Here is a 17,143-nt window from a genome sequence, read left to right as displayed (position 1 = left end):
CTTTTTCAAATGTTGTTAGCATTAGCTTTTTTCATGGGCTTTTTGTCTCCTATTTATCTCTTGAAGGTCCTCATCACCTATTATATTAACTAATGGGTCTTGATGGGTGCTATTATTTTCTGAAATACCTACTCCCTTCTGAACTGGATGCTGCCCAATATTTGATGGCTTTCTCTCACAATGAGGAAGCTATTTAAAACTGCTCTGCCACCTTTTTGCTGGAATGTACCAGCAGCCTGGTTTCATTTTGGTTCAAGTAGCACTCATCTCTCCTGTACAGATGTGTTCTCAATGTCTAACAAATGTAAAACCCTCTACTTCACACCACCATCTTACCTACACTTTGAGACCCTTGAACACTGCCTGTTTAGAAGCCCTAAACATAGAACAGGTAGCATTTCTGAGAATAATACCTTGGCTGTTCTGGGCTACTTAGAGCCCATATTTCACTTCCAGGACTGGCCAACTATATTTCCTAGTGTCTTTGGTGCCACCATGACTCATGTCACAAAAGGAATCAGCTGAGTAAACCAGAAAGTACTCCAACGGGAAGCAGGAGTCAGTACACTTGAAACCAATCTATGGATCTTTACCCACTGGCTAAAATTACACCATAACCCCAGTGGACTGACCCATCTAATACTGGCAGATAACTTTGAGACAACCTGGAAAACAGCTATCCAAAAGAAACTGAGTCTCTATGGGTTTTCCAACGATGCCATTTTGACTTTAGAGTTTGACTGAGCCAGGTCACTACTAAGGCAAAGGATCTTAGATACAGAAGGCCAAGCAGAAACTGCTGTTTTTACCCATAATATAATTGCAAATAACCAAATTCTAGTGAACAAACCAGTCTCATACTTGTATCACATTACAGTCCCAAAATTTAGGAGAGCTTTATCCTTAGCTCGATTTAACGCTCTCCCTACAGCTGTTTTAGAAGGAAAATACAGGAAAATCCCTTATGATATCCGATACTGCCCCTGTGGTACAGGTGCCATTGAAACCACAGTCCATGTTCTTTTGTATTGTCAGTATTATAGGGACATTCGCTTTCAGCTGATTACCCCACTTTTATTTAAATTCCCCGGGCATTCCAATAATTTTTACTTGCATTATTGGTTAAATAATCAAGACAGATCTATTTCTTTAAAAGTTGCAAAATTTTGCTACATAATGTGTAAGCTTCGCCCACAAATGGTTGCTAGTAGTTATTGATGAAAGGGGTAATATTGTTGTCTGTTTTATTGTATCTATTTTATTGGTCAATGACCAAAATAAATATGATGATGATGATGAGTAAACCAGAAACTGAAAACAGTGAAACATCTAAACTGAAAATTAAACTTACTTTGTATTTTGCCAACTTATTACTCCTCTTGCTCCATCATTAGCATCAATAATAATCTGTGCTGTTAAACCATTCATGTCTAAAAATAACAAGAAAATTATACAATAGTTTACACATTAATGTAGGTCTATAAGCAAATGCCTAGATGTATAAGGTAAATTATTATTTACAGCATCAATATATTCATAATATTAATTAACTAAAATTCTCCCCAAATGTACCTGGGAAAAAGTAGAACATTAATGAAGAAAATGTTAACTGAGATACTATACTCAATCAGAAAATAGAGAGATCCAACTATTTATTTTTTAAATTTTATTTATCAAATTTGTCACCGCCCATCTCATTGAAATGACTTTGGGTGGTTTTGGAGATAAAATTCATTAAAATGCAACGTAAAAACAGTCCTAAAAATAAACAGGTTCCAGGAAAGATGGAGAGTTGGCGAGTAATTCCAGGGAGCATTGTCAGGGGGCTAACCACCCCCAGGGACAGGTAGAGCCCATGTCCCCTCATGCACACTGACAGAGCCAGGTCTTTACCCTTTCGGAAAGCCGGGAGGGTAGGGGCCTGCTGCACCTCCAGAGGGAGAATACTCCAAACAATGGGGGCAACGACCCTGCCAGCCGACATTCTCTCACTGATGGGATCTGCAACATGCCCTCTCTGCCTGATTGGGTGGGATGGGTTGATGCAATGTAGATGAGACAGTCCCTCAGGTAACCTGGACCCATGCCATGTCGGGCTTTAAAGGTAATAACCAACACCTTGAATTGGACCCGGAAGCAAACTGGCACCCAGTGCAGCTCCTGCAGCAAAGATGTTACATGTGCCATCCTAGGGGCACCTAATATCATCTGCATGGCTGCATTTTGAACCAGCTGTAGCTTCCAGATACTCTTCAAGGGTAGCCCCATGTAGAGTGCATTGCAATTGTCTAACTGAGAGATGACCAGGGCGTGACTGACCAAAGAGCCTCCTGATCCAAGAAGGGGTGTAACTGGCGCACCACCCAAAGGTGGGCAAAGGCTCTCCTGGCCATGACTGCCACCTGCTCCTTGAGCAGGAGTCACGAGTCCAGGAGGACCCCTAGATTACGCACTGGGTCTGTTCAGGGCAGTGCAACCCCATCCAAAAATAAAGATGGTATTCTCAAATACAGAACCACTCCATCTTACCAAGATTTAGCTGAAGCCTGTTGTTCCCCTTCCAGACCCCCACAGCTTCCAGGCACCACGAAAGGGTGGTCATGGCATCACTCAAGTCACCTGGGATGGAGATGTATAACTGGGTATCATCTGCATACTGATGATACTTCACCCCATGGTGGTGGATGATCTCACCCAGTGGTTTCATGTAGATGTTAAAAAGGAGCAGAGAGAGTACCGAACCCTATGGCACCTCACAATGGAGGGGCTGTGGGATGGATCTCTCACTCCTAATCAACACTGATTGGGATCGACCTTGGAGGAAGGAAGAGAACCAGCGCAAAACTGCACCGCCCACTCCCAACTCCCTAAATCGACCCAAAAGGATACCATGATCGATGGTATCAAAAGCCACTGAGAGGTCAAGAAGAGCAAGGATGGATGCACTATCCCCATCCCACTAGAGATCATCCATGAGTGTGACCAATGCCGTTTTCATCCCAAATCCAGGCCTGAAACCTGACTGGAAGGGGTCCAGATAATCTGTTTCCTCCAGGATCCTCTGGAGCTGCAATGCCACCACCTTCTCAACCACCTTCCCTAAAAAGGGGAGGTGGGAGACTGGACGAAAATTGTCCAGTATGGCTTCTTGAGGAGGGGAAGCACCAGCGCCTTTTTAAAGGCCTCTGGAAACACTCCCTCCCTCAAGGATGAATTCACCATCGCCTGGACCCACCCACATGTCACCTCCCAAGTAGCCTTAACCAGCCAGGAAGGACACGGATCTTGTTGGCAAGTGGTGTCATTGACTGTTCAGAGGACCCTGTCCACTTCCTTGGGTTCAACAGCATCAAAATGTTCCCAGATAACAGGGTAAGTCCATACCCTGGGCATCTCTATAAAACATGCTGCATGCTTGGTATCCAACTTGGTATTCCTAACTATTCTCTGTGCTATCAATTATAAACATGTTATTTCCTTATAAAGTAACCAATGGTTTATTTAGTAGTTGCACTACTGTGGAACAGCAATGTGAGAACATGCACCAGCACACACTTAATCTAAAATAAGCAAGATTATTGTAAGTAATAAAAATGATTTCTTATTCTATGTGAATTTGACTAATTAAATTTACTTCCAAATTGCCATTGATAAGTCTATACTGTTAGTTTTTGAAAGAAAGGTATTTTGAAAGCTTGCATAAAGAGAGTAATAGATATTTGTATATTTATAAAAATTGGTGCAAAATATTTAAAAAATGTACAGATTTGATAAACAGATATAAAGGAATCATGAAGTAAAGATGTGGAATTTCTACCAAGTCTGGGAGGAAAAGATGTCAAAAGATATGTGATAAGTTCCACAGATGTTAGATTAATAAGAAAATATTCTTGCATTTCTGGCACATCATCCTGCAAAACAAAAACATAACAAACACTCATACTATTGACCATTTGAAAGTTATTTCTAAATTAGCAAAAGTTGTGTACTTAGCACTTAACATATCTATTACACAATATATGTAACTATCATCCTCACCTCCAATGGAATTACTAGGCCTCAAGAGAATTTTCATGTTATGCATATAAAATGAAATATTACATATTTTAAAATAATATAATACTGGCAAGGCTTGTTTCCAACAGTAAGATTTACTACAAGTACTGTAATCAAGAAATGGAAAAGAAAAAAATATGGAACAATGCATTATTCATTTTGAAGATTATAAAATGTGGCACATGGATAGTGAAACCAGTGTAATGAAACAGATTTATTCCACTTGTATAAATCTAAGTTCTCTTTCTGTGATTAACTATTCCCCTTGGCTTTTTCCATCAACCATCAGAGCAAAGAATTTTCCCATGAACATCAGAAATTATGGCCTAAATCCTGTATCCATCAAAATCAAACTCTCTCTCTCTCTCTCTCTCTCTTTTCCTTTACAGAGTGGAATTACAATTTACCTCTAGAATAGTAATATTTATGATGGCTGCTGTTTCACCTTCTTTTAAAAGAACTGATCCTGATATAGGTATGTAATCAACTCCTGGTTCAGCCAATGCCCCTTCAGTCTGATTCTTTAAACCAAGACATTCTGAAATTGTTGTGTAGGTTACATTGATAACACCTGGTAAATATGTAAAATTCAGATATAATTATAATTAAAAACATCTATATTCTATAACAAAGAAAAAAATCAAAATATGATTTGTATAATATCACATATCTATGAAAACCTATCAGATATGTGAGGCATGCAACTAAAGGTGCAGTGTAATGTGCTTCTGTCCAGTGTTATAGATATGTCTTTGACTTATATCAAGGTGGTTTTATTTGTCCATCATACTTGGATTTTGATAAACATATCATGCTCAGTATACATGCCCATGGAGCATGGTTACTATTCCATGCCCACGGTTTTGTTTTTTTTAATGTAAAACAAACTTTGGGTTTTTGTTTAACAAACTTGTGTATTTCTTCAAATGTTTGGGTTTTCCTAAGCTTGCTCTTCCTCTTGTTTGCAGAGTTATTATTGCTAATACATAAAATGGCCCTTAGAAAACTACAGCTCTTGTAAAATGTAGCATTTTAAAAGATGACTGCTACATTTTGCATCTGCTTCATTTTTTAATAGCAAAGTGAAGTCTAGTGATGATGACAAAAGATCTTATAAAATTTTTAAAATAACTTATTAAAATATTTATAAAGATAGAAATATTACAGTACACTAGTGCTTGGACATTTGCAATAGAACACTTGACATCTAGATCTATCTACCTTCTTCCTTATATGTTCAGAATTCACTTGGCTGGTTAAATCAAAAATAAGTAGAACACAAACCTCTCCATCTTTTTTTTTTGCAGTGGTATGTCATTATGAAATTCCTTCCATAAAAAGCCCTCCTATCTTTATTGTTTTAGTAAAAGTTTAGGAAACTCTCTGTTTAAACAGGATTAAGATTAGAATCCTTTCCAAGGGTTCTATCACATCCAACTTTCAAACAAGACTCTCCCAGCTGCTTCCATCATCTCTTTTTTCAGGGGAAAGGAAAAGCTGTTTATTCGCTAAGGAACTACTTAGAGAATAGTGTGTACTTCAGTATATTTATGTATGTATGTGAGTAAAGGAAACTGTGTTAGGAGCTATATGTCTACACCATGATGTTTCCACTCCAGCCACTACTGGCACATGGTCCCTACTACACCTGCCTGGAGTCAGTTTAGCTCTCAGGTTGAAAATGTGTTCTTTTTTCAGAGTTTCAGATTCATTTCTTTGGATGTTGATGGATTTTGTTCTGCTTTTATGACATAATAATGTGAAACATCATGAGTAAGAAAGTGATAATAATGAAGTTGTATATGTGTATGCATACACACACACACACACACACACATGTATGTACATGCACAAACACAAAGACATAGCAAAATAAATTTAGAACCTATGTTCCCCTATATACAGACCTAGTGATCCAAATTCTCTGTTAATAAAAAGCTGAATAGTCTTGTTTTCCTCTTGGACTAGTACAGATCTCGATGAAGGTGCAAAATTCAGAATGCCATATGGTTCATCACTAGCCTCTACTGTCAGAATTGCTTCATAACCTTGATTGTCCAAAATAGCACTGCCAGTAAAAGTGATCCCTGAAAATAAATTTAAAAATGATGTTAAAAAACATGGTTCACCATAGGAATGTGCCCTTTAATTTAATAGAAAGAAGGGTGTCATATTTATTGCAAGTGGTATATGGCAAAAGAAACTGCACTGTTAGATGCTTTTTGTCTAACCATGATCTTTTTAGCATCTTTCCATTCTATTAATTCTTTCCATCTATCTTTCTGCATTCTGTGCACACTGATCATGACAGTGTACATAGCACCCCTCCACCTACTTCCCACAAAAACAACCACTTGCTGGGCTGAAAGAAAATGACTAGCCCAAAGTCAACCAGTGGTGACTTTGGCGACTGAGGGTGGACTGCTCTTTGTGTTGGACAAAGAACACCTTAACTGCTATACTGCACTGGCTGTGTGCCTCCGCTAATACTAGCAATTGGAGTCTATGGCCTGATGGATGTTCTGGCTACCAGTCACTGACTGGAAAATCACCAATTATAAGATAGACATTTGGGGGTTGTACTATATAGTAAAATAAAAACATTGCTCAGCTGCTGGTGAATTCCATGTAGTATTAAAACATGAACAGACAATACTATAAAGTCTTTAAAAATACCCATGGTATGTTTGTAAGTAAAATACTGTGCACTGCTATAAATATCATCGTTAAAAGGAGAAAGGAGAAATCAAAATGTCCAGAATGATGAAGCCACTTTCCTTTATATAAGAAAAGGCTAAGTAAGATGTATAAAATTATGTTATTTTAAGAAAGTGTTTAGTGTTCTGCCTTACAATTCTAATACCTAAGGTCATTCACTGGAGCTGAATGATGAGCATTTCAGGATAAACAAAAGAAAACCATTTGTCAGATTTATTCTATACATTTGCTATTTTGTTATATCTTAAAATGGCTTTAAAGAAGGAATAAAGAAATTAAGGAAGATTATGTTTATCATGATTACTAAACAACATATCTTTAGAATCAAAAGCAAATTGTCTCTGAACATAATTCATAAGACTATCGTTCCAGAAATCTGGTAGGTCACCATGGGTTCTGGCTTAGATAGGGCTTTAGTTTGATCCAATAAGGTTCTTCATTTGTTCCCTATATCCGTTATACTGAAGCATTAAATGGTGGTTTGCATCTGTGAACAGACCAACTCATAGGAAACACTAGAGAGACAGATTGTTCATAGTATCTCAAACTGATGTTTTTGATCCATTCAACTACAAATCACAAAATGTTAAATAATCAGGTCATCATGTATGAACCAATCCTGATTTGCTAATGCTTATCTAGAAGATACCTTGAGTTTTAATATTATGCAGGATTATGTGATATTCTTCCTTTTCTTCAGGGATCTGGTCATCCAGCAGGTATACATAAAGTGTTACATTTAATGAACCCTATTAGTTAAGGAAAAAAAAATAGGACCACTATTTAATTGAGAACTATAACAATAAAACATTCAAACTCATTTCTACAAATCCACTTTTTATCTACTAAGTTGTTTTAATACAAGCAATACTAGCCTGGACCATCTTCTGAGAGGTATGTTGAAAGGGCTTTCCTTACTAGGAACATTCCATTATTAAAAGCTCCTCACCAGCACAAAATTACTGAGACATTCACAGGTCAGCAGGTTTTAGGGTATAACAGATTAATATCCAAATATAACATTTTCTTCTAATAAAAACGTACTGTGCTTGTAAGACAGCAAGGGAAAAAGGTGCAGTGCTAAACACTTAGGAATAAGTCCCACTGCATTAGGCTAAATATGGCTCATATCTGAGCAGATATGTACAATTTTGCATTGCAAATAAGACAATAAAGCTGCCTGTCCATCTGTTCTCAAATCAATTGCAACCATGTTTTATTTTGGCATCTAAAGCAAATAAATGATAACTACCTCCAAAAAATAGAGCGTGCCAGAAATATTTTCAAAGTTTTGTTCCAGATGATGACCAACAATTTCCCAGTCAACAGTTACATTGCCAGCTCCTGGTGCAGTCCTTAGCACATGAAATTGTAACAGTTCTCCTAGAAATTAAAGAATGCATAACATCGTAATATGTGTGGGAAAGCCGATACAGTATTTGGACATAAGGAAATGGAAAGTTCTCCTATACAACTTCAGTTGTAACACTTTTTTCCAGTAGGTTGTTTCAAAGGTAAATATATGCCTTTGGGATTGTTTCCATTATCTGAATTGCTGTTAAAAAAAAACTGTAATTTTTTTACAGCTGTCAAAAGATTTTATTTTATTTATTTATTTATTTTTCCAATTTGTATGCCGCCCATCTCCCCCGATGGGTGACTCTGGGCGGCTCACAATAATAATAAAAAACACAGGACTCTCCAGACATAGACATAATCTATAAATAGTTAAAAACATATATAAAAATGACCTAAAAACCTCCTATAATTTGGCCCTAAAAAACCTGTAAGATGCTGGGGGGGGGGCAACCCCTCACCTCACCAGCCATCTCCATAGGTGCGGGCCCCCCTCTGGCCCCCAAGCCTTCTGGCAGAGCCAGGATTTGATCTCTTTCCTGAAGGCCATGAGGGAGGGGGCACACCGCACCTCAGGCGGCAAGATGTTCCATAGGGCGGGCGCTGCAGCAGAAAAGACTCTCTGCCTCGACCCCACCAATCGAAATTCCTTGACGGGTGGGGTCTGCAATCTGCCCCTTCTGCTGGAGCGAGTGGGGCGGGCTGAGATGACCGGGGCGAGGCGGTTCCTCAGATAACCTGGTCCCATGCCATGAAGGGCTTTAAAAGTGATGACCAACACCTTGAATTGGACCCGGAAACAAACTGGCAACCAATGCAGCTCACGCAACAGGGGTGTTATACGTGCCCTCCTAGGGGCATTAAGAACTGTCCGCGCCGCTGCATTCTGTACCAGCTGTAGCTTCCGGATACTCTTCAAGGGTAGCCCCATGTAGAGTGCATTACAGTAGTCCAACCCGGAGGTGACCAGGGCATGAGTGACTGTGCGGAGGCCCTCCTGATCCAGGAAGGGGCGTAACTGTCGCACAACACAGTTGTGCACAACTCGAGCAGGAGTCGTGAGTCCAGGAGAACCCCCAGATTACGCACCGGGTCTGTCTGGGGCAGTGCAACCCCGTCAAGAACCAAAGATGACAAACTCCTAGATCCTGAGGCTCCCCGTATCCACAGCCACTCCATCTTACCAGGGTTCAGCTGAAGCCTGTTGTCCCCCATCCAGGCCCCCACAGCCTCCAGGCACCGCGAGAGGGCAGTCACAGCATCATTTAAGGCACCTGGGATGGAGATATATATTTGGGTATCATCCGCATACTGATGATACCTCACCCCATGGTGCCAGATGATCTCACCCAGCAGTCTCATGTAGATATTAAATAGGAGCGGTGAGAGTACTGACTCCTGTGGCACCCCACAAAGTAGGGGCCGGGGGCCAGACCTCTCGCTCCCTATCAACACCGATTGGGTTCAGCCTTGGAGAAAGGAGCTGAACCAGCGCAACATTGTGCCACCCAGCCCCAACTCCTGCAGCCGACCCAAAAGGATACCATGGTCGATGGTATCGAAAGTCGCCGAGAGGTCAAGAAGAGCAAGGATGGATGCATTACCCCCATCCCGCTCTCGCCAGGGATCATCTAAAAGTGCAACCAATGCTGTTTCTGTCCCATAACCGGGCCTGAATCCTGACTGATAGGGGTCCAGATAATCCGTTTCCTCCAGTATCCTCAGAAGCTGCCGTGCGACCACCTTTTCTACCACCTTTCCTAAAAAGGGAAGGTGGGAGACTGGACGAAAATTGTCCAGGAGGGTGGGGTCTAGCAATGGTTTCTTGAGGAGTGGGCGGACCAAAGCCTCTTTAAAAGGCTTCAGAAACACCCCCTCCTGCAAGGATGAGTTAACCACCGCCAGAACCCACCCTAAAGTCACCTCCTTGGTAGCTTTAACTAACCAGGAGGGACAAGGATCTAAACCACAGGTGGTCGCACTGACAGCCCTGAGGATGCTGTCCACTTCCTCAGGGGCAACAGGATCAAACCGTTCCCAGATAACTGGGCAAGAATGCAACTCCACTGGACCTACTCCACACTTGGCTTCCAACTGAGAATGGATCTGAGCGATTTTATCCATCAGGTGTTCAGCAAATTCCTCTGCACGACCCTGCAAGTGGTCCTCCGCTCCCCTTTTCCCAGGAGGGCCCGGGTGACCCTAAACAGGGCTGCAGGGCGACACTCTGAGGATGCAATAAGCACGGAGAAATGCTGACGTTTCGCCGCCCTTACCGCCATTAGGTAGGCCTTAACAGCAGCTCTAACCCGTGTTCGGTCTGATTCGTCCCGAGTTTTCCGCCAGCGGTGCTCTAGACGTCTCTTAGCCCTTTTCAACTCCCTCAGCTCCTCCGTGAACCACGGGGAGCATCGGGGGTGATGGGCCAAGAGAGGACGCACAGGCGCGATCCTGTCCAAGGCCCCAGACGCCTCCTTATTCCAGGCTGCGGCCAGAGCCTCCGCTGGACCGTGCAGCAAGGCCTCAGGAACAACCCCCAGCTCCCTTTGGAACCCATCCGGGTCCATCAGTCGCCGGGGGCGGACCGTTGTTTGTAACAGATTGTAACATATGTAAACCAGAAAAAAAAATTAGAACATTCTTAACAAGCAAAAATCCAGATACAGGTTTATGACAAGAGTTGTTGAAAATTTTATTCAGTCAACTACTTTATTGTAAGAGAACCCAAAACTACTCTGATGCTAAATCTCAAAACCTACCTTTCATTTTGTGTTGGAAAGATGAAAAAAATAAATAAAATTCAGGGTGGGAATTAACAGAATTGGAAGCTAATTATCATCAGAACATGCATAACTAGTAGTGAATATAAGCCTATAGAAACTATAAATTCTGGTTGTACCAGCTATCCCATGTTCACTTCTAATATATCTCAATTACCAAAATATAGTATAAAATTGGAAGACTGGTACACAATGCATGCACAAAAATGCTTGCAATTATGTGTAGGTTCAATTTATCTCATTTCAACTTACAGGGTATCAACATTGTTATAATTTTTTTCTAATCTACAGATAAGAAATACAAATTAACATTTAACCTAGCATATGCATAAATATTGATCATTCATAACTAGGTAGATGTAATAGGAACACATTATAAGGAGATGGAATGTATTGCTTTTTGCATAGCCACATTTTCAGGGTTCTACAGTTTTGTGTTTCAAATAGTTGCTTTTCTTCTGGGTAAAAATCTATTTCCAAAGAAATCAAATAAGGTTGATTTATATGATTAAATAAATTACAGTTGTATAGTTTGGAAAGTAAGGAAAAGCATGCCGTGGAATTTATTGTTCCTCATTTTTAAAAAGCAAAAAAATACGGTTCTGAGTTGCAAAAACTGTATGACCCAGACTTATGTACATTCCCTTATGTATTCATTATTATGGTATTTTCAAGTTTGCAATATTTTTGTTTGGCAGTACATACAGCATTACAATATTCTAAAGGAATGACATACATAATATAAACTATTTTGTATACTAATTAATACATATATTATCATATTATGCAACGGTCATTGTGGAAAGTATTTTATTATGACTATAATAACATTTTTTCAAACTCTTTTTATTTAATTAAAGATGAATAAGAAAACCACTGATACCTTGTAATGGACACAGATATAATTAAAAACTATAATTCAGAACAAACAATGCACATTTGGAGAATTGCAGGTTTTTTTCTTTTGCTTTTAAAAAGGACTTTATATTTTAATTTGCTGTATGTGCTGCTCTAATTGATGCAACTCTGAGGAGCTTACATACCCTATTTCCATAAATACACTTAATAATATATAAGTATCAGTTATATAACATTACAATACAACTCAGTCTTATACCAGTCTCAATTTCAAACACCCATCTTAGAAAAGGGAGAGTTTTAGTGGCCTTTCTAAAACCCAGCTGGGTAAGGGCTATATCTATCTCAGAGGAAATGCTGTTCCAAAGAAGGGAGCAGTGACTGAAAATGGTTACTTCTAAGAGGTGTGTGCACAATCGAACCAACAGAAATGAACCAAATCATTTTTTAAAAAATAACGTTATTAAAGATTATAATCGCAATAGTAAAAACTAATGCAAACTAAAAGAAAGAAGAGTAGAAAGAGTAAAAAAGTGCAAAGGAACAGAAAAAATAGAGAAAAGAAAAAAGAAAATGCAAATATAGTGAAGAAAAAGAAAAGATATACAGTATATAAAGAAGTGAATTCCAACCTTAATCACAACAAGTATATACAATTTTAGTAACTCTTCGACTCTCTTAATTTACAACCAATGATCTCTTCATCCCATGTCCCATCTCTTATCTATAAACAAATCCATAAAGCATAGTCATTTCAGTCCTGGTGTCAGCAAAACTCCATTAAGGTTTGCCAGAAATAACAACTTATCTATTTAAACCTTGATCAAATAAACCAACTTTATATTCCTTCCTTTTACTTCTAACAATCTTAATATTTAGCCCATTCAAGTAATGTCGTAGAACTTGACTTCTTTTCATTTCTGTTTTACCCCTTCTCACAAGATTCATCCAAGCTTTAACAAACCTCTTTTGGAAATCCAATATAAAAGTATTATCCAGGTCACACTCTTGGTTTATTATTTGTAATTACCTTTTGAATTCTCCAGAGAAAGAAATGGTGGAACTTCTGGAGGAAGAAATGGCACACTGATGACTGCAAAAAGCAGAGCCGATGACTGTGGAGCAGAACGAAGAGTTGGCAAGTAGACCAATTCTTCGAACCTCTCCGGACAAAGAGAGGACAGATTACCCACAAGTGCTCCAGACAGTTGCTCCTCACATGGAGACCACAAAATAGCAGTCTCCAGCAGGTTTTGAGCATTGGGAGATGAGGGAATAGCTATCTTGCTCAAACCGTGGTCAGCACCTTTAAAAGGACACTAAGTTTCCTTTTCTAATCGTATTCAGAAATTGCTTATGCTGCACAACATTCCTTATTTCAAAATAGCTCCATTTATTCACAAAGAAAGGAAAGTGAAAATGGAGAGGAACCCACCTTCATGAGCAATTACAGATCTTGAGGATGTTTGAAAACTAAGAATTCCTGCTACATTGTCATTGGCCAAAATCACCACAGTGACAGTATCTGAACTGGGTAGAATACGACTACCACCTTCAGTGTGGGTCAAAGTGATCTGAATGCTTTCATCATCTTCAGGTTCAGAGTCATCTAGAATAGTCAAAGTGACTGGCTTTTTTGTCTCACCTGATAAGAAAAATTAGAGCATTTTATGTTTTGTTGCAACCTTTTCAGTGTTAGAAGAACACACATTTCATTTAGATAAACAAACAAACTAGCTTTCTAGATACACGTATATAAACAAAGCAGATTCAGTACACAGTGTTATATCAAATGTGCCTTTATATTCCTTTTTACTTAGTCATTGGTATATTTCTCCTCTAAATACGGGAAATAGCCCCGTTAAATAATTATTGTCTCAGAGAATTAGAATGTTAAGATATCCAAAGTGTGCAAAGTTTTACACAACAAACAAACCCTGTTCCCATTATAGGTGAATATGGAACCCTAAAATACAGTACAGGTAGTCCTCATTTAGCTACCACAATTGGGACCAGCAACTTGGTTGTTAAGCAAAGCAGTCACTAAGTGTAACCATGACTGTGGTAAAGAACTTAATTCAGCTTTCTTTGTTTTACAGACCAAAAGATAATAAATGCACGGATTGGTTGTAAAGTTACTTTTTCATCACTGTTGTAACTGCAAACAGTCGCTAAGTAAGGCAGTCGCTAAATGAGGACTACCTGTATTTCTGTCCCTGCTTATTTGTTGCAGCATGAACCTAGCCAATGTTTTATTCCCTCTCCTACTGTGATGTTTTCATTTATATTGTGAATTTCATGAAAAAAAAAATCACATTGAAGTTCTCACATGTAAGAACATGCTGAATGAGATAATTGCTTTTTTAATCTCTGAAAACAAAATACCAGTCTGAGGATTTGGGTGTATGTGCATATAAATTGTAGACATTTTATTTTATTTTAATAGGATATTTATTTAGGCTAGGCAAAATTTTGAAGTGGCACAAACTTGATGGAACTTCCAAGGTAGCATTAGTGTGAAGTCCTTGGACCAAACTGTCAGAGGCTCCTCAATCTGGCAAATAAAGCAGCAGACCTGCAGGAAATATTCATTCTTTGGAATAAAAAAGAAAGACTTGCTTTTTTAAACTAAATTTCTGTTTCAATCTGTTCCAAATAGAAAGCACACTTGAATTGGGATCATTGCTGTGACAGAGAAAGCCTACTTCCTCGATCCCTTCAGAAGACAGTATTTAATCAATAGGACCAGGAGCATGTTGACTCTGTCCAATCATACAGGATGAGCAGACACTGTGGAAGACAGACAGTCCCTCAGGTAACTAGGCACTACAATATGAACAAGTTTATAGGTAATAACCAGAACCTTGAATTATACCTAGAAGGCTCTTGGTAACCAAAGCAAATCATGAAGCAGAGCTGTTATGTGGGCATACCATGGCATGCCTGTAACTCTCCCTACCATTGCATTCTGGACCAGTTGCAGATTCTGAGTTATCTTCTAAGGCAGCCTATGTAGAGTGCACTGCGATAATCGAAAATGAAGTGATCACTGTATAAATAACTGTCCTAGGGCATCCCTGTCCAGATATGGGTGCAATTGGCTCGTAAGATTCACTAGTGCAAATCTTCCTGGCCACAGCTCTATCTGTCCTCAGGAGGGAGCTGTGAGTCCAAGCTACCCCCAAATTGTGTACCGGTCCCAAAGATAGAAGTACAACTCTGTTCAGGACTGAAGATGGAACACTTCTAGAACCTGGTGATCCAAATATCTACAGCCACTTGGTCTTGTCAGGGCTGAGCTTAAGCCTGTTTCTTTCCATCCAGACCCATACAGCCTCCAGATACTGGGGCAAGATTTGAAAGCATCATCTGGATAGCATCAGCATACTGATGATACCTGATTCCAAACCAACAGATGACCTTACCTAGTGGCCTTGTGTAGATGTTAAAATGGAGGGGTGAGAGAATAGACCCCTGAGGCAACCTACATGTCAGGGTTCAACTTCCCCTCTGCCAGCACTATCTGAACCTGACTACAGAGAAAGGAGGAGAATCACCACAAAACCATGGCTCTATTTCTAATCCTCTTGGCAGTCCAGAAGGATACCATAGTTGTTAGTATTGAAAGCAACTGAGAGGTCAAGGAGAACTAGGATGATTACCCTATACCCATCCCAGATCTGCCAGAGGTCATCAGTAAGCATGACCAATGCTATTCCCAGACTTATTATCTCCCAGTTTGAAACCTGACTAAAAGGGATCTACATAATCCATTTGTTCCACAGCCCTTTGAAGCTGCAATCTTATCACTTTCTCTACAACGTTTTTCCAAAAGGGGAGGTTGGAGACTGCATGAATATTGCTCATGACTGTTGGGTTCAGTGTTGGTTTCTTAACGATGGGGTGCACTACCATCTCCTTCAAGGCAGGCAGTACCACCCCTCTCCCAACTAACAAAATACTATAAGGACCCAACTACACATCACCCCCTGGGTAGCAAGATAATTTTGGTACTAAAATTGGTAGTTATAAACTATCTCAAATACCTATCAAAATTACAAATCAACTCTTAGTTTATATGGCTGAACACTTGTCAACAAGATAAAGCACACACAGATATCTACTATAAAGATAATTGAAAATTTAGCTCCTTTTGGAAAAGGTAGCGTGACTTTCTTTTTAGACTCTGCATTTCAAGTGACATAAAATATCTACATTTAATGAGTTTAAAATGTTGGAATTCAAACTATAATTTATGGATGATAACCTTCAATAGCATGTCATGTGTATTTCCCTTACAGTGTTTTCTGTAAGTCATTCTGAAGCTTGATATATGGCAGTGATTGGACAGGATAGTAGCATACTGAGCTTTTATTAGAGGATTCTCCCAAATTTCTTACCTTCTGCAAAAGTCAGGACTTCCCCATCACCTATAAAATCCAGATTTGGGGTAGCTGTACCACCAGTAATGCTCCATTCCACCATCACCTGTCCCAGACTACCTTCTGTTCTATGTATCATTAACTGCACAGTATTCTGAGGCCATTCTTGTACTTCCACATAAAGGCCATTCTCAGTTGTATGGGGAGTGATGCTATAAATTACAAACACACCAAAAGCATCCCCATTCATTAGTATGACAACTGTAGAGGTATTTGGTTGCCCTATGATTGGCTGATTTTCAGTGCTGGCAGTGATATTCATTAGCACAATTTGTAACAAAGAGATGACAAACTTCTCATCCAGTTCTGGAAAATCATCAGGTAGTATGGAGACTGTGAGGTTTGCAAATTCCTCTCCTTCTTCCATGATCACCCACTGGCTTATAACAGGCTCATAGTCATTATTAGCGATCGCTTGTGTACTCAAAATAGGAGTTAAAGTGGTAAGGTTTTTCTTGTATATCCAGAATCCTGAGTTGTTGGTTACTGAGCTACTCCAAGATGCCACCCAAAAGCATGATGGAATTTCAGAGGTACTGGAGAAATAAAAAGCTGAACACGCTTGCTCTTTCAAACAAAGAATAGCACAAGTGTACAGAGGATCATTGGCTAGTGAAATATTCACTCTAGGCACATGAGTTTCATCTGGAATTCCTTGTATAGGTGCTTCATAGTAGCATAATACATCCAGCCCTTGCTCTAGTGCAAGTGTTATGAAATCAATTTCTGAAGTGCTGTAAAATATCTGCAGCTGACCAAATCTTCCACCACTACAAATTAAATAAGCAACACACATTTATGATTAGAACAGTTTCCTTGATATAGTTATCATAGTTAAATCTGAGGGGGGGGAATGCAAAAACGTAAAAAAATAAAAATAAAAATAAAAATAAAGCATAGCTCTGAGCACTTCCTTATATTTTAAACAGAATA

At 39.3% G+C, this 17,143-nt stretch overlaps 1 protein-coding gene across 1 annotated transcript in view; it reads right to left on the bottom strand.

Annotated features, from left to right (window-relative positions):
* The window catches only part of ADGRV1 (adhesion G protein-coupled receptor V1), a 275,296-nt gene that overhangs the window by 185,778 nt on the left and 72,375 nt on the right, over positions 1 to 17,143 (bottom strand). Inside the window, exons 33-40 of the mRNA XM_088130185.1 lie at positions 16,169 to 16,980; positions 13,204 to 13,413; positions 8,027 to 8,157; positions 7,424 to 7,523; positions 5,964 to 6,143; positions 4,464 to 4,627; positions 3,818 to 3,911; positions 1,352 to 1,430 (exon numbers count right to left, since the gene is read on the bottom strand). Of these exons, the coding sequence (XP_087986311.1) occupies positions 1,352 to 1,430; positions 3,818 to 3,911; positions 4,464 to 4,627; positions 5,964 to 6,143; positions 7,424 to 7,523; positions 8,027 to 8,157; positions 13,204 to 13,413; positions 16,169 to 16,980 (1,770 nt within the window). The remainder of the gene's footprint in view (positions 1 to 1,351; positions 1,431 to 3,817; positions 3,912 to 4,463; positions 4,628 to 5,963; positions 6,144 to 7,423; positions 7,524 to 8,026; positions 8,158 to 13,203; positions 13,414 to 16,168; positions 16,981 to 17,143) is intronic.

This window comes from Python bivittatus, unplaced genomic scaffold (assembly GCF_059951505.1).
Source record: "Python bivittatus isolate LINGU-HERP-01145 unplaced genomic scaffold, Pbiv_v1 ctg000850_np1212, whole genome shotgun sequence".
NCBI classification, from domain to species: Eukaryota; Metazoa; Chordata; class Lepidosauria; order Squamata; family Pythonidae; genus Python; species Python bivittatus.
Note: the sequence above shows the minus strand (reverse complement) of the source record. Positions and strands in the feature narration are given on the sequence as shown.